General features: G+C 36.3%; 1 protein-coding gene across 1 annotated transcript in view; it reads left to right on the forward strand.

Moving 5' to 3' along the window:
• The window catches only part of ASXL3 (ASXL transcriptional regulator 3), a 132,660-nt gene that overhangs the window by 51,305 nt on the left and 58,141 nt on the right, over positions 1-23,214 (forward strand). Inside the window, exons 6-8 of the mRNA XM_031066614.1 lie at positions 11,521-11,629; positions 12,992-13,103; positions 22,599-22,720. Coding sequence (XP_030922474.1) covers positions 11,521-11,629; positions 12,992-13,103; positions 22,599-22,720 — 343 coding nt within the window. The remainder of the gene's footprint in view (positions 1-11,520; positions 11,630-12,991; positions 13,104-22,598; positions 22,721-23,214) is intronic.

The following is a 23,214-nucleotide window of genomic DNA, read 5'->3' on the forward strand; positions in this document are numbered from 1 at the left end:
GGTATAGGCTGGGGGGCTAATGTGGCAGGAATCAGCTTTGCAGAAAATTACCTGGGAGTCCTGGTGGTTAACAAGGCAGCTATTAGTCCATCAATGTGCCCTTGCAGCAAAGGAGGGCAAGCCCATGTTGGGCTGTGTTAGCAGGACTGTGGTCAGCAGGCCAAGTGAACTGATCCTTCCCCTCTGTTCAGCTCTTGTGAGACTCTGTTTGGGAACCATGTCTAGTTTTGGGCCTGCTATTCCAGGAAAGAGATTGATACATCAAAGTCCAGTGAAGGTTCACCAAGATGGCTGGAGGCTGGAGCATATGGTACATGAGGAGAGGCTGAGAGCTGGGCTTGTTCACAGAGCAGAAGAGAAGGCTCAGGGGGATCCTGTGGCCCTCCACTGCTAGCTGATGGTGGCATTGTGTGGGGAAGACAGAGCCAGGCTGTTCTTGAAGGTTGCATAATGGCGACATGAGAAGCAAAGAATGTGATGCAGCCGATACAAACTGGAACATGAAACATTCTGATTTGATACTAAGAAAAATACTTTCCCAGTTAGAGCAGTGAAGTGCAGGAGGAAGGTGGTCCAGGGAGGCTGTGAAGTCTCCATTCCTGGAGATTGCACAAAACTTGAGTGGACAAGGCTGAGATCCAGGTGGTCCTGCTTTGAGCAGAAGGTTGGCCTAGTCTGGAAGTTCCTAGCAGTGTAAATTATATGAGGGCATGAAACTTGCTGGAGATGAATGTTCTTAAAAATAGCTGTAACTTTTTTTTTTTTTTTGGAAGGAGGAGGGATGGGTGGGGTGGGTTGTAAATGTATTTTTTATTTTGCATTTGACTAACCAGTTGTATATCAACAACACATACATACACACACAAGATATTGTTAAAACACTAAAGGGAAAGTTGTGGAGACTGGCCAATTAAAAAGCCAAATTAAACAAGAGAATTTGGGGTAATTTCATACAGGTCCCTTGTGTAGAGTGATTAAGTTTTAGAAGCCAAAAGGCATTCAGTGATTATTGACTATGTCTTGTTCAGCATAGTCACTTTTCTTTCCACCTTAGCATTTTTTTTTTCCTTGAGGAGTAGGCTTGTAAGCTTCACCCACCTTGAAGCCAAGAATGTTTGGAAGGGTGGAGTGGTTTTTTTCATTTTATACATTGCACATTTTGTGGCAATGTTTTTCTTGGGTTTAGTACATTTTTGACTGTAGCTCAGTCATTACTTCATTTTTCTAAGCATATGTATTTAAAGCCCACAAGGGTCTGTGAAATTTGATACTAAAATAAGACATCATATATATAAAACCATGGTTTCTTTAAGAAAGCCATTTTTTAACCTCTACTCCTGAATTCCTTTAATGTGGTAGGAATTCATTTTTTTTTCCTTTATTTATAGTTTTGTCCTTCATGGTGATTATTGATATTGGAGCAGAAAGTGAAAAATGTACTACTGCATTTTAATGAAATCAGTTAAAACTATTAAAAGAAAATATTTTATTAAAAGAGAAATGGACAAAAAAAAATACATTCTTGAATAGGAAGTAGCTGTCAGAGAGAACTGTGTTATTTAGCCAGTATAAGAATTTGTTACACACACACACAAAAAATCAAATAATTTCTTTTAAATGGTGTTGACTGAGCAGGGTGTTTTCAGTCCAGGAGACACCTTGGCTGTCATGACTCTCTCTGACACATGCTGATTTCTTGTTCTTTTGGGATGATTTTCTTTCTGAAACACTTTTCTTTCAGGATGATTTCAAGAAGTACTCTTTAATATTTGCCTGTGTCTTTCAACAACACATTCAAAGTGCCCTTTTTTGTTAGCATTGCTTTTTTTCTTGTATTATTTGTACTACATTTAATGAAATGGTAAGGATTCAAAGTTCAGAGATGCATTTACATATATCCTTTCTTTGAGGTTTTTCTTCACAAAGAAGGAAAACCTGGGGTTTTCCCAGGTGTTAGGGAGCACAGAGAAGTGTAAACATTTCTCTATAAAACTTGTATTCTCATTTCCTTTCTGGTTGAGGAATGCTTGTTGCCATATGTGAATATCATTTAAAGAGGTGTCATGGTGTTTCAAACATACTTTATGGAAAATTCAAAGTATTCAAGGAGATCTACTCAGAGGCATGGCTTGCGAAGGGTAATCAGCAAAACTAATGCCTAGGGGTATTTGAATTTCAGGAAAATTGTTAATATCTTTCAGTCCGTAGTATATAATGTGGTATTGCTATGATGGGTTTGTGTGCTTTTTATTTTCTCTTCTCAAATTTACCTGCTATACTGAGAGCATCTTGTTTTCAGATACATTACAAATATTTGGGGGGGGAAAATACATAACAGTAGCTCTATAAAATTCTGTTCAGGAATGCTTAAATTTTACACAGGTTCTGGAACTTTTATAAATAAAATTTTTCTTGTGACAGAAAATGGTTTAAAAAAAAGGGGGGAAAGCCTGGTTGGCTTAAGGAGTACTGAGATTTGCAGTGAACTTTAGTTCATGGGGCCTTTCATTTTATTGTTTCAGAAGAGAGGTAATAAAGCTCCACTTTCAGCATGGATGAACTCCATTTGCTGTTTTGTTCTGAAACATTACTGTGGCTATTGTCACCAGGTTTGACACCATCAGAAGTTTTCTCAGGCTGCCAGCACCATGAGATAAAATAGATTTTTCTCTAGGTAGCAAAAAGATTCATTACCAGTGTTATACAGTATAGGACTTTATCTACCTTGGCCTCAGACCACAGAGCACTCAAAAGGTAAGGGTGGAAATGCCAAACCTGATTGAAATGTCTATGAAAGGCCATTGCACAGGGCAGAGGGCAGGATCAGATGTGTTTTCAGTAATCTTTACCCCGAGGAAAAAAAGAAACATCAGATACATGACAGTGCTGCAATATGGCTAAAAGGTGAAAAAATGCCTAAGACCATGCCATCATTTTCAGAAGTGAGTCAAACTCTTAGCTACTTAGAGGGAATTAGAATTAAAACTTATGCATGAGAGCTTTGCTTTCCAAGAAGCATCTTTGACTTTGTGGTCAGTTAGTCACTTGCGACTGACTGTGGGTGAATGCAGCCAGTCTGGCAAACTCTTAAAGAAGAAAAGCCACATTTTCTTACCAGCATACCCTGTCTTTCTGTCATGTTTGCCTTCAGCCAGTAGCTTCATTCACTTGTCCACCTTAGTTTTGACATGATGATGTATGTCTAGAGGTTTATTATGTTTGTGCTTTATTGTACGTGTTAATGCCGTGTAATCACTGCACACAATGGCTGTATCTAGATGTACAAAAAGTCCAGAGGGAGATTGCTTCATGCAAGAGGATCCTGGGATTAGTAGAATTAGGTCCTAAGGGTAGTGGCATAAGTTCCAGTATTTGTTTATTATGTATATTCTTCACGGAAGTCTTGAATAATATTTGTACATCTCACTTCCAAGGACAGCCAGCATTGTTTAATGCTTCAAAGGCAGTTTGGTAATAGAGTGAGGAAACTGTTCTGTGAAAGCAGCTTCACTTCTGACTCCTTCCCTGATTCAAGTTTGGGCTAAGTCAAAATGTAAAACTAGACTTAGGTGAGATTGTAAATGAGATTTTCTGCTGAGAATGCAAAAAGAATACCTTTTCTTAATACCTAGCTTGAATTTAGGATCCAGGTTGAGTTTTTATATATTATTGCTCCAGATCATTTCGTATTTGAAGGATGTTGATAAGGTTTATTTTCTTGGTGATGTATCACTTTAGTCAACTGTGATTCCAGCTGCTCGTAACTCCCTCAAGGCTGCAAAGTCAGGGTTCAAGTTCATTGCTCGGTTCTTCTGGTTTAGCTATTTGAGGTTCAGTACTTTGGTTAACTTCAGTGAAAACTGATAGGTAAGTGCTACTAGTTTGTGAGACACATTGGGTATCTATGACAGATGTGTTACATCTGTACTGGTCCTTGTTTTTTTCCATCATACTACCAATAATCGTGCTGCTATCTCCATCTGATTTAGAAAAACAAGAAATCTCTATGACAGTTGAGGATGAAGGATGTCAGTAGTAAAAATAATAGGTCTTTTTCTCTAGCATCCTACAGTAGTTATTTGCATTCTGTGAGACTATAGACAAATGAGCTATACTACTTTGTCTTGTTGCCTGATAGCCTGGCTTATTTGCTCTGCTCAAAAATAACAGCCCTGTTGGTGATATTCAAAGGCTGAAAGTCAGGTATCATGTGTGAAGCATAAGTAGGACCAGAGATGTAAAAATTTTCTTCAAGGTGCTGCCCAAATGAGAACAAAACTGGTGTTAATTCTGGTTAATATGGATAAAAATGATTGAAAATAAACTTTAAAAAACATATTTATTTTAAGAATCATCTTTTAATCCTTTAAAATACATTTAAATATTCAAGTGGGAGAGCTTATTTTAGCCATAAACCTGAAATATGATTTATTCAGACTATATAAATAGTATTCAACCTGTATGTACTTCAGTTCCTATAAAACTTAAGCAAATAACTTAAGGCTTAAGACTTTATTTATTATGACTTTATTATTTAAATGGTTAAGACTTCAGAACATAAATAGTTTTGACAGTCATGTCAGCTGTTCATATTGAGTATTCTCTGTAGTTCTCATTAGGAGTCCCTTTAAAATTAAAAAGCCAATTGGAAGCTCAAAAAGAAAAATGCTTTTTTTATTGCTCCAATTTATGAATAAGAACTTTATGTGAGACGCTGAGATCTTCCAGCTCTAGAGTTTCACTAGACTGTATATATAAAAATAGTAGATGGTTCCCTAGCTACCTACTACCCACATATTAGGAGATGGTTTTATTGTTTAATAAATCATGTTGGATATGTGGTATTTTGGAAAGTCTCTCCTTTTTTCCTTTTATATCCTGCACATTCAGTGTATTTTCATTCAGCATTTAAGAGTCAATCTCTTAATCAAATTGAGGCTCTTTCCAGAAATTATTTGACACAAATAAGTACACGTGTAAAGATTTAGTAAATATGGTGTCATTGCTGTTTTAACATTGAAAAATACGACATGGATTAATTTCTGTACAATAAGTTAGATAATTGATGAATGCATTTGTAGTCTCTGGATAAATAAAAAGTGAGATTACATTAAAGCTCTATTTATTGTCTGATTGGAGTATTTTAATTATTTCAAACAATGAACAAATTAACCTTGCAGTAGGAAAATAAATGGAAAAAATCAAAAGCAAGATTTTAATTGATTGTTCAAATCAAATTTTCTGTTTGGTAATTTAAATTGGTTTAGTTTGGATTATCATGTTTAGTCTTACGATTTTGCTACAGAAATAAGGATGGCAGAGTGCAATTGTACCTGGGGTACGTAGTCTGTATATAACAGTGGCTGAGAAAGCAAATACACTGCTTGCAGACTTCCTGTGTCTTTTGGGTTTTCAAGGCCAGGTTTTGATAGTGAGGGGCTACAGGGGTGGCTTCTATGAGAAATTTCCCTCGTGCCCGATGGAGTCAATGCCAGCTGGCTCCAAAACCAACCCCCTGCTGCCCAAGGCAAAGCCCATCAGCTATGATGGTGCTGCCTCTGGGATAACAGAGCTAAGGAGGGGGGAAAAACCCTGTGCAGCAGCAATACAGCTGCAGAGAGGAGAGAGAGTATGTGAGAGGCACAACTATGCAGGCACCAGGGTCAGTGAAGAAGGAGGGAGAGGAGGTGCTCCAGATGCTGGAGCAGAGATTGCAGGGCAGCCTGTGGTGAAGACCATGGTCCTGAAGGACTGCCCCCTGTGGAAGCGACCCACCCCAGGGCAGGGGGAGAGAGTGAGGGGTCCCCACCCTAAAGGGATGAGCAGCAGAGACAATGTGTCATGAACTGACCACAACTCCCATTCCCCTATGCTGCTGGAGAGGAGGTAGAGAAAACCATGAGTGAAATTAAGCCCAGGAAGGAGGGAAGGGAGGAGGGGAGGAGGTGTTTTAAGGTGTGGTTTTATTTCTCAGTTTTGTACTTTGATTTGATTGGTAATAAACTCAATGCTTATTTCCCCAAGTCAAGTCCATTTTGCCCGTGGTGATGATTGCTGGGTGATCTTTCCCTGTCCTTACTTCATGAGCCTTTCCTTATATTTTCTCTCCACAGCCCAGCTGAGAAGGGGAATGATAAAGCAGCTTTGGTGGGCAAGTGATGTCCAGTCAGGGACAACTGGTTGGTTTATTTAGACTAACTTGATGTGTTTAGTTTTGAGAAAATTATAGATGGTTGGCAACTCTTGCACTCACCAACAGCTTTGTTTTCCACTGTTTACATGTGCTCTATGTTTCCCGCTGTGCCAAGGGAAGGATCCTGTGCCATTCGAATATATTAAAATATCTGGGTCTTTTATTCAGTCTTTTATTCAGTCTTCAATTCATTGGATGTCTCCTGGTTGTTCCTCCTGAGCCCAGGCTGGTGAATGTGCCTTGGCCCCAGCACTAACTGCTGCTGCAGCCCTGCCAGCTCCATCCAGCCTGGCTGTGGGAGGAGAACAGCTCTAGACTGGTCAGCAGCAGTTGGCCTGTGACCTTGATAAATAGCACGGCTGTCTTCTCATTTTGGTATAGCTGCTTAGGTTCCTGGTGGTTTTCTGTGTCACTCCTGAGCTAGGTCACAGCCACAGCCTTGTGAGGCAGGTTGGGACATTTTGCTGACACTTGAGAGCAGGACTGTGGGAACATGGCTCCTTGAAGATTGTGGGAGAGCTTTTAAGAGGAAGCCAAAGGGCCTCATCAACACCAGGCATGCAGTGCTGTGTGGGACGCTTCAGCAAACAATGCAGGTCTAGACATTAAGTCAATTCTCCAGCATTTCTAGCTGCTGAATATGTTGGAACCAGTATACTTAGGGCACATGATTAACCTCAGCCTTAACCAAAATGTAGACTCATTGAAGAAACAAAGAATCACAAGTTACAGTGCTGGATGGTTGCTCAAGAGATCATTTAACACAAACACTGGGACAGGTTTCAGTCTATGTGTCAGCCGGGACAGGTAGTGTGGATGATCTGATGAAGGTCATTTTACAAACTCCCCTGCTCTGTTTTGGTGTTGATTAAAACATCAGCAGCTACATTCACACTTTTAGGCTATCCATGAACTTTCTTTTTCTTCCCCCAGTGGCTGTGAAGAACATTCATCTCCATCGACTTCAACAGCTTTTTACATATTTCTGGAAAATTAAAATTATGCTTTCTTTTACTTTTCTATTTACTGTACCACACAAGTGGGTTTTCTGTGGCCTTTCCTGATCAGTTTTATTTTCTTTATCTATTGGCACTCTAAAATTGGTGTAACTTACATGCATTATGAACATATTGTATTCTGTGTGACTTCAAATCATACCTAGAAATTAGTTCTTAAGCCTTTTGGTTTTACTTCATTTCTAGCAATGAGTAAAAATTGTTGCTCCCTTGTGACTATTTATGGATGTGTATAAAAAGAGCAGATGATTCAAGCAAATAAATACTGAACAAATTTATGACGCCTAGGTGCTCCTCTTACAGCAGTCGTCATTAGATTTGGGGATATGTCAGGAGAGGAGGGGGTTACACCACGTACAGTGGGGCTGAGGGGCTGAAATGCTGCCTGCTGCAGGACCCAAGGTGCCTTGCCTGCAAAATGTCAGGGAACTTTCACCGTCTGCCACACTATATTGCCTGGACAAGGCAGCTTTAGTCAATTTATTTTCCATATTTAAGACATCTTTATTTTGCCAAGATCATAATTTTTGTCTCTTGGCAAGCAGTGAAGCAAAGACCATTAGAATTATATGTATAACCACAGAAGTTTTCAGGGTTTTTCTGACAGAACCATGTGTTTGAGAAGTTTCCAGTATAAAAATAAGTCACGTTTACACTGGTCTTTTTACAAATTTTTAATAGGGTTTTGGGGAGGGTAGCAGAGGAGGAAGTACAGGAAATCTGTACTTCCCCTACATGTTTTAGCAGAGATTGGTGTGTAGAAAGTCTGGGATTTCGATTTAGGTAACACTGGCTGCGTGACCAGTAGAGGGAGCCCGGAATCACAAAATGTTGGAGATAATTTTGACTGGGGGAGTTGGGGGTGCAAAGTTTTATTTGATAATATGCAGGCTTTTTGAAGTACTACCAGTGTATAGTGATTTTTGGAAAGAGAATTTATAAAACATTGAAATACCTGATGTCTTATAAACGATGAAGTTGTATTAGCAACCTTTTTATTGGAAGGTTAATGAGTGTTTTTTCTTTTCTTTCCTATGTTGCTGGTTTTTGTAACACCATAACATCACTTTTACAGAAAGTAAGTAACTTTTCATCTTTTAAACCTTTTTGCAAGTGTGTGTGGGGCAATACTGCTTGTATATGTGTATAGATGTATAGGTATATAAAATAAACATACAAGCAGAAAAATACCAATCTTAAAGACACACTGCTGCAGATTGTAACTTCTATATATAAATGGCTTCTAGAATACCACAGTGGTTTAAAGCAGTCTCACCCAAATGATGATAAATGGTGTGAAAGTTCTGCATCTGAAGACTGTAAATGGTAAACATATTTCTTGTGTTCAGGCTATGGCAATAAAACTTGCAGCATATCGATTTCAAATATATTATGGCTCTAAAAATTCACAGATATCAAGTTAAAAAGTAGAATATTATTGTATCCAATATCATTAACTGAATCAAAGTTGAACTGATTTGGAGTGTTTTAAGATCTGGGGTCAAGCTGTGCCATTTTTGATATTCAGACATACTCAGGCCTTGACTGCTGTATTAATACACGCCAGGAGCTCTGAGCAGAAGGAACATGTTCTCAGGCTGTAGGAGAATTTAGAAAGCATGCAATAAGTAGTACAGATCCCTCAGAACATGCTCTATGATTCAGACATCAGTCTGCATCATGGGATCTATGATTGCTGGCTTTTTGAACCACAGTCCCATGTGCTGTGATAGCATGTGTTGCAAGCATTTCCAGCATCAGTTGTGTGTAACATTTGGGTTTTTTAATACAGTGTTTTAAGGATGCCAGTGCTGACAGAAGAATAGGCAAGTCATTGGTTGACATGGGTCAAAGCAGAGCTGACAGAGGACACCATGGAACTTCAGTTTGATCTGTTAGCTCAAAATAAATCCCACCCCTCAGTGTTCCCATATTATTTTCATTTGCAGCTTAAGTGTGTTCTGTGCGGTTTGCTTTGTGCTCCTTATGGACATACCCAAGTCCAGTTTTCAAGAAGGGTGGATATGGCCCTTTGGTTGCATGCTGTTAGGAGTTGCAGATACCTGTAAGAAACAAACATAGCAGTAGTTAAAGTGCTTGCTGGCTCAGTAGCTGATACGGGTTTCTTCCTAAGTCAGAGAGTAGTTTCTGTTGTCCACTTGCCAGTTGTCTAGACTTTGAAGATTAAGATATCTGCTGTGAGCACAGTAGTGATCATGAGATGTTGCCAAATCCTCTATTTTGGGTTCATTCATCCTGTATCATTTCAATTGGTTAAAGATATCTAAAAATAAGTGTAGAGTTCAGCGTACATCCATCAGAATAGGAGGAGAATACAGATTGTGCATACAGGCACACGCAGTTTTGTTTCTTGTTGACATACCAAGTTTTTCTTCTGCTGCAGAGTCAGCAAGTTCTTTCTGTCTTGCAGAGAAAGCCTTAATCGGTGATAATGTTTCACTAAAAAGATCCAAGTCTGAGAGAGTTGAAATTGCTTCACGTTATGTATGTTAACATATGGAAGAAATTACACAACCGTAACTGCTGTATTAAATGCTTTGTCTCTTTGCTTGTCAAGCATTAATACAGTAAGGAAAATGTGTAAAGAGAAGTATCCTACATATTACAAAAGTATTTAAGTAATCATTAAACTCAATGAACTCTCTTAATGTCTTCTGTCCCACTGCTAGCAGTATCATTTTATTTCCAACATATTTTGGTTTGTATTTTGTTAAAATATTATATCAAAGCCAAATGTGCCGCTAGTTTTATTTGCACGGAAGCCAAAGAAACCACGAAAACTTGTCAGAATTTTCATATTGCGTGATCATGTTTACAATACCCATAAAATAAATATCTGTTGCATATCTGATGTGTTTTTCAACAAGCAGCATTTTTACCTGCAATTTTTTATTTTAGATGTAGTAATATGATACATTAGGTGACCTGCAGTAAATAAATTACAGTAGACAGAACTTCCTGGCCTGAGGGCACTTTATAGTTTAATTTTTACCGGAAGAGCAATTACCACACTATCGATCTTGCCATTAAAATAATGATTTATGTACAGTAAGGATGAATTTTGTTGTAACAGAGCCATGGAAATCAACAGAAAGCATAACCATATGAAATACAACAATTTCAATCCAGTGTCACGTATTAAAAAAAAAATCAGACTTGCAATTTTCAACCAAGATTGGATGTTGTGTTATAACACCACAGAATAAGGAAGAATAATTTCTGATGAACTTTGAAGCCCCTGCTCCTGGTTTATAGTTGAGTATATAATTAATCCTGAAATACTTTGCAACACACTTAATTTAATGCACAGGCATTGTTCCACTTAACCAAGTGGAATATATTTACGTGGCTGAAGATAAGCGTGCGTGCAGACTGGGGGCCCCAGGGAAGAAGCACAGTTTCAGGCTCAGTCCCTGAGTACACCGTGTACAGTAGCCAGCAAATGGGGATAAAGATGTGATAGTACATCTATAGATCTTGTACTTCAAATTTTAAATTAAAATAAAATAATTTATGACTGCCTTCTTCCCCAGCATTTTTTAGATCAACTTTTCAGAATAGTATACATCTAGCTAGGGTAGAAATGTTTGCTTTCTTTTTCTGATGTGAACATGTATATAGTATAAAGATATCCCTGTCCAAATGCTCATTTTTTTCCTATATGTGTTGTGTTTCTTTTTAAATAGTCTTTTAATATGCATTCCACATTGGTATTAAAATTATTACCTTGAGGATGTCAGTCTCATAATCTCTAAAACAATTCTAATTAGAAAAGATAATGTTTCATAAAAGGCACAAATGTGCTTTTATTTGTATATAATAATGCATGCTGACCATGTTGAGCCAGAAGAAGGCTTTACTATATATCACTTTTAATTTTAAATGTGTTCTTTCTGGGCTCTTTATTATTCTTTTGTTGCCTTTCATCCTATGGGATGCAGCTGCCCTTGAACTTGGTACTGTTTTGATCATTCATGTGCAGCAGCCACATTGTCTGTAACATTTTAAAAATGAGGCTTCATGGTGTTATTTATGAAGTAATTTCACATAAATATTTGGACTTTGGTTCTTTCAGAATGTGGAGCTGGTTTCTGTATGAAGAAAAACGTAATTATAATTCACAGACTTTTTGCCTCAAGCCTAGGGGACAGATGCATATGATTAAGTTTGAAACTGGCCTGTTATTGTAATGTAGATGTTTTCAGGGTTGAGAGAATTAAAAAAAAGGCGGGGGAGGGAATAGTTTTACAAGAGGCACTCAATCTTAGACTGCACAATTTTATTTTTCAGTGGAACCTCTCCATTAGCTTGCCTGAATGCAATGCTTCATACTAACACTCGTGTAGGTGATGGAACATTCTTCAAAATCCCTGGGAAATCAGGACTCTATGCTCTCAAAGTAAGTTTAAATTTTGTATATGGATTGTACGTAGAGCTATTAATCCATTTTATGAATGTCTCAATAGATATAAAGGTAAACAGATTAGATTCTTTGGCAAGGAAATGACCTGATAGTCCTTCTAACTGCTTTCAGATGTCTTTTAAAAGGATTTATAATGAAAGTAAACATTGAATGTTTTATCCTAGAAAGCATATACGTGTTCTTGAATTTGGCACATGGTATAAAAACCACGTAGCTTAGTTAAAATACTGCTTTACTGGAGTTGTTCACAGTAAGGCCTTTGTTTTAGGACTAGTGAGCTCAAGAGGATCACTGACTTTCTAATTAAGTAATTGTACTGATGTTTGATTTTTGAATAGTGAAAAATTATTTGCAAGTCTAATATAAATAAGCTTTTAATTCAAAGGTTGCATCATTGCTTTTGAGAAGGAATATAATTATAGTGTTAGAATTTTGCCTTTATTCTATTTATATTCCTTTTTAATTTTTTTGTTTTGGTATGAACATGATGTTTATTGTGGGTGGAAATTTTTTCTCATTGTACATGATCAAACTTAAAGGAGTTTCACAGTAGAAGTGGAATAATGTGAGGCAGAGATGAGAAAAAAGAAAGTGAGGTTATCTGCTTGGCAGTGTAAATGTAGTCAACTGAAATTTTAGGCTGGGGCAAAGGATCTTTTGTAATTTATGACAGATGTATTTGATGTAAGGGTATAAGAATACAAAAGTATATAAATTTGTCAGCTCCTGCTAACTAAAAATCCTGAAATACTTGAATATTTGAAATTGAATTAATAGTTTTCAGAAGCTGTCTTTCCTAATTTACTAGAACAAATGCTGTTGTTTTTCTTTAAATCGGGAGATATTCTTGGCACAATTCCAGGAATTCACAATCACTCCCATGCTTGTGAGCTCCAGGTTGCTTCAGCTATTTGAATTCAGGAAACAGGCAAAGGCAGAAAAGAAACATTAAAGGATTTGTGTTTTGCTGCAGTGTTGTAGACACTCAACTGGAAAACTAGGATTTTTAACAGCCACACAAGTCTGTTTCTGTTAAAAAAAAACAAGAAGGAAAACTGGAAGATCTTGCATTTTATGTGACTTTTTTGGTTTTAAAAAGAGCGTGTTATGACCTCACAAAACAGCTTTTTTGCTTTTAGTTTGCAAGTTTTTTCATGAAAGTCTGTTTTTTATGGCTCTCTCTAGAGTAACTCACAGGCATATTTTATTTTATTCTTGGTTTTTCTGAAATGTAAGCATGAGAGTACACTGCAGTAATCTATTTTCGGAGATGCAGCAGGATCATGATTGATTTTTTTTCTTGTTAATTTTATTTTTATTTTTATTTTTTAACTGTAGAAAGAAGAATCAACATGCCCTACTGATGGAACATTGGATTTAGGATGTGAATCTGAGTTAGATGGCACTGAAATGGCTGAGACAAACAATAATAATGGAGAAGAAAATGGTGGTAGGTGATTTAATCTCAATATTAGAGGGCATATTTTGGGAAAAAAAATTGTTTTCTTCAGATTTTCATGGTGTGTTTTCTAAGCAGTATAAATAATCTTTTGTACTCAGTGGAACTATTTTGAGTAATTCCCTCTCTTTTTGGCCTTATGAAGGAATCAGGAATGCTAAATGCCTTTATTTGACTTAAGGTTTTAAAAGACAAAGAAAAATGATGTTGGGTGTGTTTTCAGCAGGTAATTTTTTGGCTTACCTTATTTTGTTTGGGGCCCAGAGCTGAAGTATAATTTGCCTTTATTAGGCTTCAGACTGGCAGTTGTCAGATTTAGACATCTCATTGATTTCAGTGTGGACATGCAGGGTTGGTCCCTCAGTAGAGTTCTGGGCAGAGGACAAAGGTTTGTATTTTTTTTCTTTCAGGCAGAGCTACTCCTGTTTGCCATCATCACATAATGACATCTTGAAGTATCAAATGCTGTGCATTTTTTCCCTCTAAAATAATAGCAAACTGAAACATTGAAATAACTTATAAATGGCAACCTTAGAAATATTTTTTTTCATTTTTGAGAGTTAATAATTATTCATAAGGAGAACATCAGTCACCTAAAATTACTTTGCAAGTAACAGGAGTATTATTATAACTACACTCATGTAGTGATTATAAAGTGAATGCTTTATATAAAAAAAAATCAGACTGTCCAGGACTTCTGAAATGAGCCTTTCCTTGATCAGTTTTCTTCTGCTGTCCCATCTCAACCTATCCCACTGCTGGACTGCTGCCTCCTGTTTTGGCTTACTTGGTATATGATGAGACGGTGTCCTGTCTACAACTAGGACATGAAAAGGCTCAGCTCATGTTGTTCTGCTACAGACTTCCTTTTTTAGCTTGAGCAACTTACTTAGCTCCCAGGCTGCACTTCTACAGGACTGATACTGCCGTTTTTTTATTGCTCTCCAGCAGCATTGGAAAATCATAAAGTGTTCAGGAGTAACAGAACTATCCAAGGCATGCTGTGGGTCTGTCTAGGACTGAAGTTTTGAAGCTCTGTGGAAACAAAGGTCCAGAGTTATTAAATGTCTCTGCTTCTTCATTTTCTTTGATATATGATGTCTATAATTTAACAGACTCTACATGTGCAGTGGTTTGATGTTTATGTAGTGTGTGCTACATATGTAAGTGAACTTACATATTGTTTAACAATTCTTCTTTGATACTCGGAAAATTTGTTGATTACAGGAAGAATAGAGCAGTAAAAAGCAGTGTAAATACAGTTACAAATACAAAGCAAAAGTTGGTGTTACTTGTTATAAGCAAATAAAATTCATGGCAAAAAAAACCCAGGCAATTATTTAGGAGTGTTAGGATGTAAATAGGATATTATAGAATGTAAATAGGATGTCATAATTCCAGAAGTAGAAAATTGCTGGGTTTTGACTGGGAGCAGGCTATGTACTATTTTCACAGTTCACAGTAATAAAAATAATTATAGCACTTGTGATCACATAAAAGAGAAGCTGCAAAAAATTTAACATTTTGAAATAGAGGATTAAATTACACCTAGATTGGTTTTAAAGCTGAGAATTTTCCATCATTTTTCATCTTTAACAAATCTTGGAAAATTGCAATATATTTAACATTTTGAGAACAGGACATTTTATTTTTTTTGTCCTGCAATGGATATCAATGGATATATTTTAAAAAAGTATGTGGGATGGCAATAGTGAGTGTCTGTTGCATATAGAAAAGCCAGTGCTTGATATGATCAATTAAGAATTAAATGCAGCATATATTTAATAAATAGCATATCAGTCAGCTAGTACGGGACATAATTTTACCAAACATGTTTGATAATATCATTTCTTGAGAGTGCAAATTTGTTGTTAAAGATATAATTTATATAGGCTTGGCTTAAAATAGGACCATGCTCAAAAAATACATCCAGTTTTTGGTGGATTGAAATTACAAATTATTTAATGTGCAAAGTCATAGGAATCACCATCCACAGTAGGCATTTTGCTTTGGAGGATGTGATTTGACCACTCTTCATTCAATATTTTTTTATGTCAATAATTTTTTGAAAACTATCAAATCTTTCTAGTTTAAGTGTATTGGTAATAAATAATAATTGTGAGACTTGTGATTGCCTTGTAAATTATTGCAGCTGAACAGCATGAATTTTTTTAGACTTTCAAGCAAAAAAGAGGTCATATATATGCCGCAGAAATATGTGTTCAATAAATCAGTATATCTGAAAAGCATTTAAGAATCACAACAGAAAATAAATTGAACATGAATGAGATCTTTTGCTAATTAGTCCAATGTAGTTCTTAGACTATAATTCTGATAGTACTGATTAAAGAATATAGGCAGAGATTTTCCTTTGGGTATAGCACTAGCTAAATGATTACCAGTGTATTGCATTCATTATAGCTGTAAGAAGGAATTAAGGTAAACAGGAAAGGATTTATAAAAGACGCATAAGAAGTCCTGAGTGAACAAATGCCTCCTTTTTTCTGGGGAATTTAATAAGGATAGTCTCATTAGTTTATGAAAGGTCAGGTGGTGACTTGATCAGTTTGTAAATATTTGAGAATAGCTATTTCTGTAGAAAATATTTGGTCTAACAGACCAATTACACTTTTCACACTAGACCTGGGGATTTTTTTTCTTTCCAGGAAATTATTCTGTGGCATAAAAGTAGCATTTAGTTCAGTACAAAAAACACTTCATCAAATTCTCTGACTTGTTTTAGAATATGTGTGATACCTATGAGGACGGCCATTGCTTGCACATTGAATTCTTAATTGCTCAATTGATTACATTTTTATTTGCCCTTTTCCACTCTGATAGAGTCCAGAAGCCAGAGTTCTGACAGATTGATCAGAAATTGTTTAACAAGGGTTTAAAAAATGCCTCTTTAAATGTAGCTGGAAGCAAAAGGATGAAACTGTGAGAAACAGCCTCAGTCCATTTGTGGGCTTTTAGACCACAGTCTTTCAGAATAAAAAGTACCAGCTGACACTCAGAGAAGAATCACATCATTCCTCAGCAGGCACATTTTTCACAGTATAAATGCAGGCTACTGAACAATTTTACTAGCATAATAATATAAAAATTCCTAACCGTTATGAACAAACGACTTGGCAAAAGCTCTAACACCACATCAGTATTGCTAAGTAGACAAGTAGAATGGTCACACCTCAGGATTTTGCAGATGCTGTGAAGAATTTTTCTTTCTCCACCTTCTCCAAAGGCATATGTTAAAGAAACTCTTTATGCTACAGTTGATTTTGTTTGGAATGGGATTTCTAATTGAAGCTCTGTAGCAGTCCCATATCTTTAAAATTCCATTTTCCTCAAATACAAGGGTAGCATGTAAAGATGCTGTGGGTAAAAGAATTAAAATCCCAATTACTGTTGCCTGGGAAAATGATGACTATAATATCCTTTTGCCCATCAATAGGATGTTCACTTCTCAAAAAGCATTTGTCCCTAGGGTTTCTGAAGCCAGGGCTAATCCATCAGCTACGGAGCACAGCTGATTAAAAATGGTCTTCGTGCAAGCCAATGGAATGCACAATGATGTATGTGTGGAGGAGACAGCAATTCCTGCTACAGCATGACTTTCTTCCCCACCTCAGCCCCAACAGGGCTTCTCACGTGTGCCCAAATGCCAGCAACGTGTGTCTCCTCTTGAAACACTTTGGTTTTCAGCACTTCCTAGAAGTGTATGTTCTTCAACCATGAACATGAAATGGCAGAGTTAATTCCTTAGGTTAATTCCTTGGTTAATTTTCTTAGAGATAGCTGACAAAATGATGGACAGCAGAGGATCATGTTCATGCTGAATCCTGAAATTTTGCTTTGTAGCTACTGTGCTTTTGAACACCTTCTGTTTTTTAGACTAGGAAACCCTAGGATAACTCTATAGCAAAGAGTGTATATTCATCACTGTTTGAAACCTGAGTCCCCATTTGGATATTCAGTTCCTTTCCAGGAATGGAATTCCTGGCGATTCAGTGAAACCTTTTACTGTTAGCATCTTGTCTCTTGGGAATAATATTGGATGGCTCTACTGAAAATGTTTGTGACACGTGGCAACATCTGGATGTGAGATAGATTCTTCTAAAAGCAGAAGAGCAGCAATGAAATAACAGCTCAACATAGCGTTTTGGGTGACACATCAGCAAGAGAAGTTTTTCACTTTGCTCAAATTTTTTTGGTGTATTTTTCTTTCATCTTCCTGCAACTATAAAATAAAAACATGGTACCTGGGATTGAGCTTAACTTCTTTTGTTTCATTACCGCTTGAAGGGAGTCATAAGAATAAGAGAAGATACTGTGAAGCTTGAGGATGTTTCTCATCTGTTTGTTTTTTTTTTTCCCTGTACATTAGTTAATGAGGTCTAAGAAATAGGTGACTTAGTGATGACAGGCTGTACATTTTTAGTGGAAAATGTTGACTTGCTTTGGAATAAGGATTCACAGTTTTCTAAGTTTTGTGAAATGTTTGGGCTCAAAAACGTGCCATTAATGTAATGGACTTCAGTGCAAGCTGCAAAGCTGATGTGGTATTTGATGTCTTTTTCCAAAAGATACTATTCAATACTGTTTATTAATTCACATGCTAGTATTGCTTTTCAGAAAGAATATTACAGTCACTGTAGTACCCTTGATGTATACATCTGTTTTTGCTTGCTTTGGCAAACTCATACAATTAACTAACTCCCAAACTGGTTTTCATTTTCAAGAGCTGATGGCAACAGCCGAGTTGTGAATTGTTCAGTTTTGGCAAGTTGGGCTCTAGAGATCAAAGAGTGATGGAGGTGAATTACTTGATACATCTGTGCTGGCAAAGTGCAACTATTTATGTCAATACAAGTATAGATCTGTGTCACCCAAAGAAAATATTGAATTTTATGGATATTTTAGGGAGAGGTATTGTGTGTATGTTTTCCTGAGGGAGTTCTCTCTGAAATTTCATATCTCCAGAGTGTGTGCATACATTTTATGCTTGAGGTAGACTCATGTCTTTAGCATATGGTAACAATATTAATTTATATTTTGTAATGTGGCCATTAGTAAACAGTCCTTCTTATCTGCTGTGGTTACTTTAAAAAAAAGGGAAGTGGACTGCTGTTGATTTTGCTGGTTTGATTTTAAATCAAGATGATCTGACTGAAATAAAAATTAATTGTGCTGTTGATTTTGGGAAAATAAGCCCTTTACTGGGCAGGAATTTCTCTGTCCATCTAGTTACATAAATCTGTTTACAGTTATTCCTAATAACTTTCAGTGGCAAGGAGACACAATAATATTTTGTTGTGTTGCTCAAAAAATTGTTTCTTTGCAGAAACATGTGTTCCAATATGTTTTACATGGGTGTCATTTGTTGGGTGGGGAAGGTAAAAGGTAATAAAAAATAATGGAGATATCCTGTAAAATTTGAAATTCAAAGACAGCATTGCTTATTTTTATAAATTATAGCCTTTTATAATAATTAACAAAACTAGTCTTGGGAAAATGGAAGAGAGGAAGTTATTTTAAATGGAGTTTGCCAAAAACATTTTTAACATACTCTTTTTGCTACATAATTCTAATTCTATCGTTCATGTTAACAGTCTCTGAACACTCACTAAGGAGGTCTTATCTTCAGAAACCCAGCTGCTCTTCCAGCTCATAACCTAACAGTTTACAGCTTAATAGTTGCCTTTTCTTTATTCCTTCACTCGGTCCTGGCCCTTGAGGAAGCCGATTTAAAGAATGGAGCCTAATTATTCTCCACTAAATGGAAATGCCTCCTGTAGGCTTAAACCCACTCTTGTTTCCTTTTTCTACTGTAGCAATAATGGTGAATCGTCTTTATTTGCTACCCAAATATTTTCCCTCTATCTGTCACATTCTCTCAGGGTTTTTTTTCCCCCCTCCCCAGCACCCAGTTTATTTTTAGTATTCTTTTCTGATACAGATTTTCAAGTGAACGTGGATCTGATAATATTCATGGATCTTCAGTGCTTATGGAAAAAGTGGTTGCAGCTTTCCAAAGTGGTATATATGTACAAAGAACACTTTAAATTTATTTCTCTTTTACTGTGATCTTTGGTTTCCACAGGAGAAATGTCTGTTTTGTCCTTAACGCATTGTTTTTTTCACTAGGATCATCAATGGTGACTTCACTTATATGTCTTTCTGTCATATTTTTCCCTTTCTTTATGTCTGACCCATTCAGAGAAAAACAGTTGGACTTTATCCATAGAAATTAAGAAATAATGACAACTTTATGTGCTCACATGCATTTTAATGCAGTCACACTTTGGCACAGATTGATTTAAATTGCTAAGTAGCAGAACATGTTTTAAAGATTAAATTTATTCATTGTCTCATATTTGTATTTAATTTCGCACAGAAAAAACAATTCTTATTGTTTTTAAACAATATCGTGATTATCCTCTAGATAAAACTTGTATGTCAATTTTAGTATTATTTTTTTGCTAATAAAATCAATAGACTGTATAAGTTATTAAGAAATTGTATAATTTAACACAATGTATTTAGATTTTTAATGCTTGTGTCTTCTGCTTTTGGAAAATAGGCAATGGCATCTCTTACTTATTAGAGGGTTAGGTTCATAGCCATGTTTTCTATCAAGCTGGTTTTAAATGGAAATGAAAATTTAATTAAAACATAAAAAGTGACATTTAAAATAGTTTCCTACTATCTTACTATTTGAAGCTACAAGGTATATGAAGAAAAATAGAATGTACAGAATAAGTTTTATGAATTAAGTATAATTTGTTGTAAATAAATTAGGTTGAGTTTCTCTAATCACAGTGTCATTTAAAATATTTTAAGCAGCATATTTCAACCTCATGTATCTATTTCTTTAATCATGAACTACAGGAAAAAGTCAGGATTTTTTTCAAAACTCTGAACAAACTAGTTTTTGGGTTGCACTAAAGAACCAGCCTGAAGTGAGGTATTCTTTCTGTATCTGTAGGAGATTGCAGTGATGGAAAGCTATTTATTGTTTCAGTGGGTTTCAGTTCCAGTTGTTTCACCCACTAGAACAGTCCCTGTTTCTTGGTTTAGCTTTGTTGTAAAAGATTCAAAGGAACAGAGGCAAAATAAACCAATACACCAAAATTATTTTATGCAAAACTGAAGTAATTATAGGAATTAAAAGTATGGCCTCCTATAAATTCTGTCCCAACTCCAGGTTTATTGTTAAAAGAGAAATGAATGAAAGTAAAAAATTAATACAGAGCTATGCTTATTTTTATTCCTGCTATATCATGACTTTGATGTTTTTGGTTGTGGTGTTGAGCATCATCAGATAGTTGTCAAACCTCTGCAGGATGAGCTTTATCACCAAAATAAACAGGGGACACTCCTGGATTATATCCTAGATCACCTTAATCAAAATCTGAATTTCCTATTTCAACAAGAAGGTAATAGGAGTTGCAGTGAATCTGGGGAACAGGAATAGGTTTATCATGACAGGTCACGTTGTATCTCTCCTCTTTCAGGAGGGGCACTTAAGTTTACCAGTTTTCGTTCTTTAGGGATTTTTGAATGTGTTCTCTTCTCCTCTTGGGGTTTGTGTGCACATGCTATTTCTGGGTTTTTTTCTTCAATTCTTTGACTCTCAATTACTCTTTGACAGTAAGAAAAAAGTTTCTTTGAAGGAGAAGACAAAATCTGGGGAATTTGAAATGTCACATTTTTATTTTTATGTAGGTGTTCTTTGTTTCAGGAGCTTAGCTGTTGCAGTGATTTGGATTATATAAACCGGCTATTGTTTGTTTTCTGCTGACACTTTGCAGCTCTTTTACTTTGTCTTATTTGATAGTAAGCTTTGCTCATCATGTGGAAAAGATTGATCCAAACCGGGTGATTCTGTAAACTCAGAACCTGTTTTGTGTTGCACCTTTTTTGTGTATTTTGACAAATCCTGCAAGTGTAAGGGGGAAAAAAAGACAAAAATCAGTTACAAATCTTGTGATAAAATAGCTTTTCTCTTACCTGGTAATGAAAAATTTTAATCTGATGTCTTGGCATGTCCATCTTGGCATAACAACAGTGTCATAGAGTGTATTCTCTCTTCCTGAGGCAAGTATTAATTACTTTTTCTTTCAGTGCAAAAAAAAAAGGTTTAATATCACATGCATTTTATGATGTCCATTACTTATTGATAGCTAAATTGTCTGTGTCTTTTTGGCTTACAAACACAAATCAAAGAACATTACAATGTTTCTTCTCAGAAACATTGCTAAAGGCACGGGACTTAGCTACTTCAAGTGTCTGCTCATCCCGCTGAAGGATGGGCCGAGAAAATAGATTAACGCTGGGCTACAGTATTTCTGGCACATTTCTGTGCAGCTTCTTTGAGTGTATTCAGACTATTCTGGTGATGTGCAAAGTATGGCAAATCTTGGAAAAACATTTACTGCTCCAAAACATTATAAAGAAGGTATGTCAACACACAAACCAGCTTTGAACACTGCTGGAAGGTAGACCTGGACTGAGTCAGCAGAGGAGAATGGAAGAAAATCTGCTTCATTTCTGGATGCATGCTAATGCCTGTTTAGCTGGGCACTCTTAGGTTACTAGTGAGAGTAATAGTAATGCAAGGCATTAAGAGTGGAAAGGTTTCTACAGCCCTTTCAGTTGAGTTTGCTGACCACCAAGACTAATAGGATCCTCCAGCTATTCTCACAGTTTTCATATCTGTTTAATAAATCTGTTTAAAAAAATCACATTTTCATTTATTTTTAACCAGGAGACTTTTTTCTGTGTCGCACACAACATTTATTCAAGAGGCTGTTTAAAGCAAGTACTGTAGTATTTGTTCATTAAAACATGTATTATTTAGAAGGCTGACAAGCACAGCAGCATGTATTACCTGACAAGTATAGCAGCATGTATTACCTGAGAGACCAGAATTCATCTTGCAGGATATTCCAGTCTACCCATTAACCAGCAAAGTGTGTTCTTAGCTTAACTAAGAGGTACTTGTAAAATAGGTGAGTCTGGCTTCTATGAAGACATTACAATCTGGTATGACGTTGCATATGTATGGATCTTTCTAGATCCAGGGGTCATCAGTGTCTCTTGTATTAATGTTCATTTGGATATCTTATAATCCATTAAAATGTGTTGATGAGGATGGTAGTTTTTATCTAGTTTCTGTGTGAAATCTGTTAAACTATTTCAGTTACCTTTCAGGACCTGAAAGGCAAAAATTGCAAGGCCTCCTGAACTGCATAGAAAGGGTATGATGTGGTACAAATATTAGTGAAGCAGTGCATTTTCTTAGAATATGGCTGGATTTTCAGCTAATGTGGACCTCAATTTTAGCTGAATTTTCTACAGCAAGCTTTTTGTTTTTGAGGCATTTGCTTGTCTTGGTTTATTTTTCTGTCCTTACGACTCTCCGAGGAATAGGGAAGGTAACCCCCATAACAGTATTCTGATTTTTTATTTCTTTTTATAAAGTTTGCCCAAAGCAGACATCTGAGGAAATGTCTTCCAATCGTGATTCAAGCCTTACTAATGCACCGGTGCAAAGCAAGCTAGTATCTTCCTTCCAGCAGCACACAAAGAAAGCACTTAAACAGGTAAGCTTGTATTGACTGATCATCAGTTGGCTTCCCTTTAGCATCTCTGTCCTTCCTCTGTGAGTGGGATGTCAGCAGAATTTAAAGAGTCTTCTAAAGATTTTTAGTGTTATGTTTAGTGGTGTTTTGTTGGGGGTTTTGCTATGTTTTTAGTGAGGGTACAGTCGTAGTTGTTGTGAGTTTAAAGGGGTTTTAAGTGCAGTAAGCACTTAAAGCCAATTTCAAGTAAGCAGAATTCTTTATATTATCACACCCCTGCTTTTCATATGTAAGCATTTGTGTTGAAAATTTTATGTGAGGTTAAAAATAAATTTAAAAAAAAGCATTTTGAAAGAAATGCTGCAGATAGGAAAGACTCTAGGTATACTTATTCAGTTTTTCTTTATGATCTGTTAATTTTTTTTTTCATACTGTATTTGCTACTACAGGGTATAAAAGTGGGGTTGGGTTATTTTTATAAAAAAAACTTATGATTTGGATTATTTAGGTTCCAT

The sequence above is a fragment of the Geospiza fortis genome, unplaced genomic scaffold (genome assembly GCF_000277835.1).
Source record: "Geospiza fortis unplaced genomic scaffold, GeoFor_1.0 scaffold53, whole genome shotgun sequence".
Classification (NCBI taxonomy): Eukaryota; Metazoa; Chordata; class Aves; order Passeriformes; family Thraupidae; genus Geospiza; species Geospiza fortis.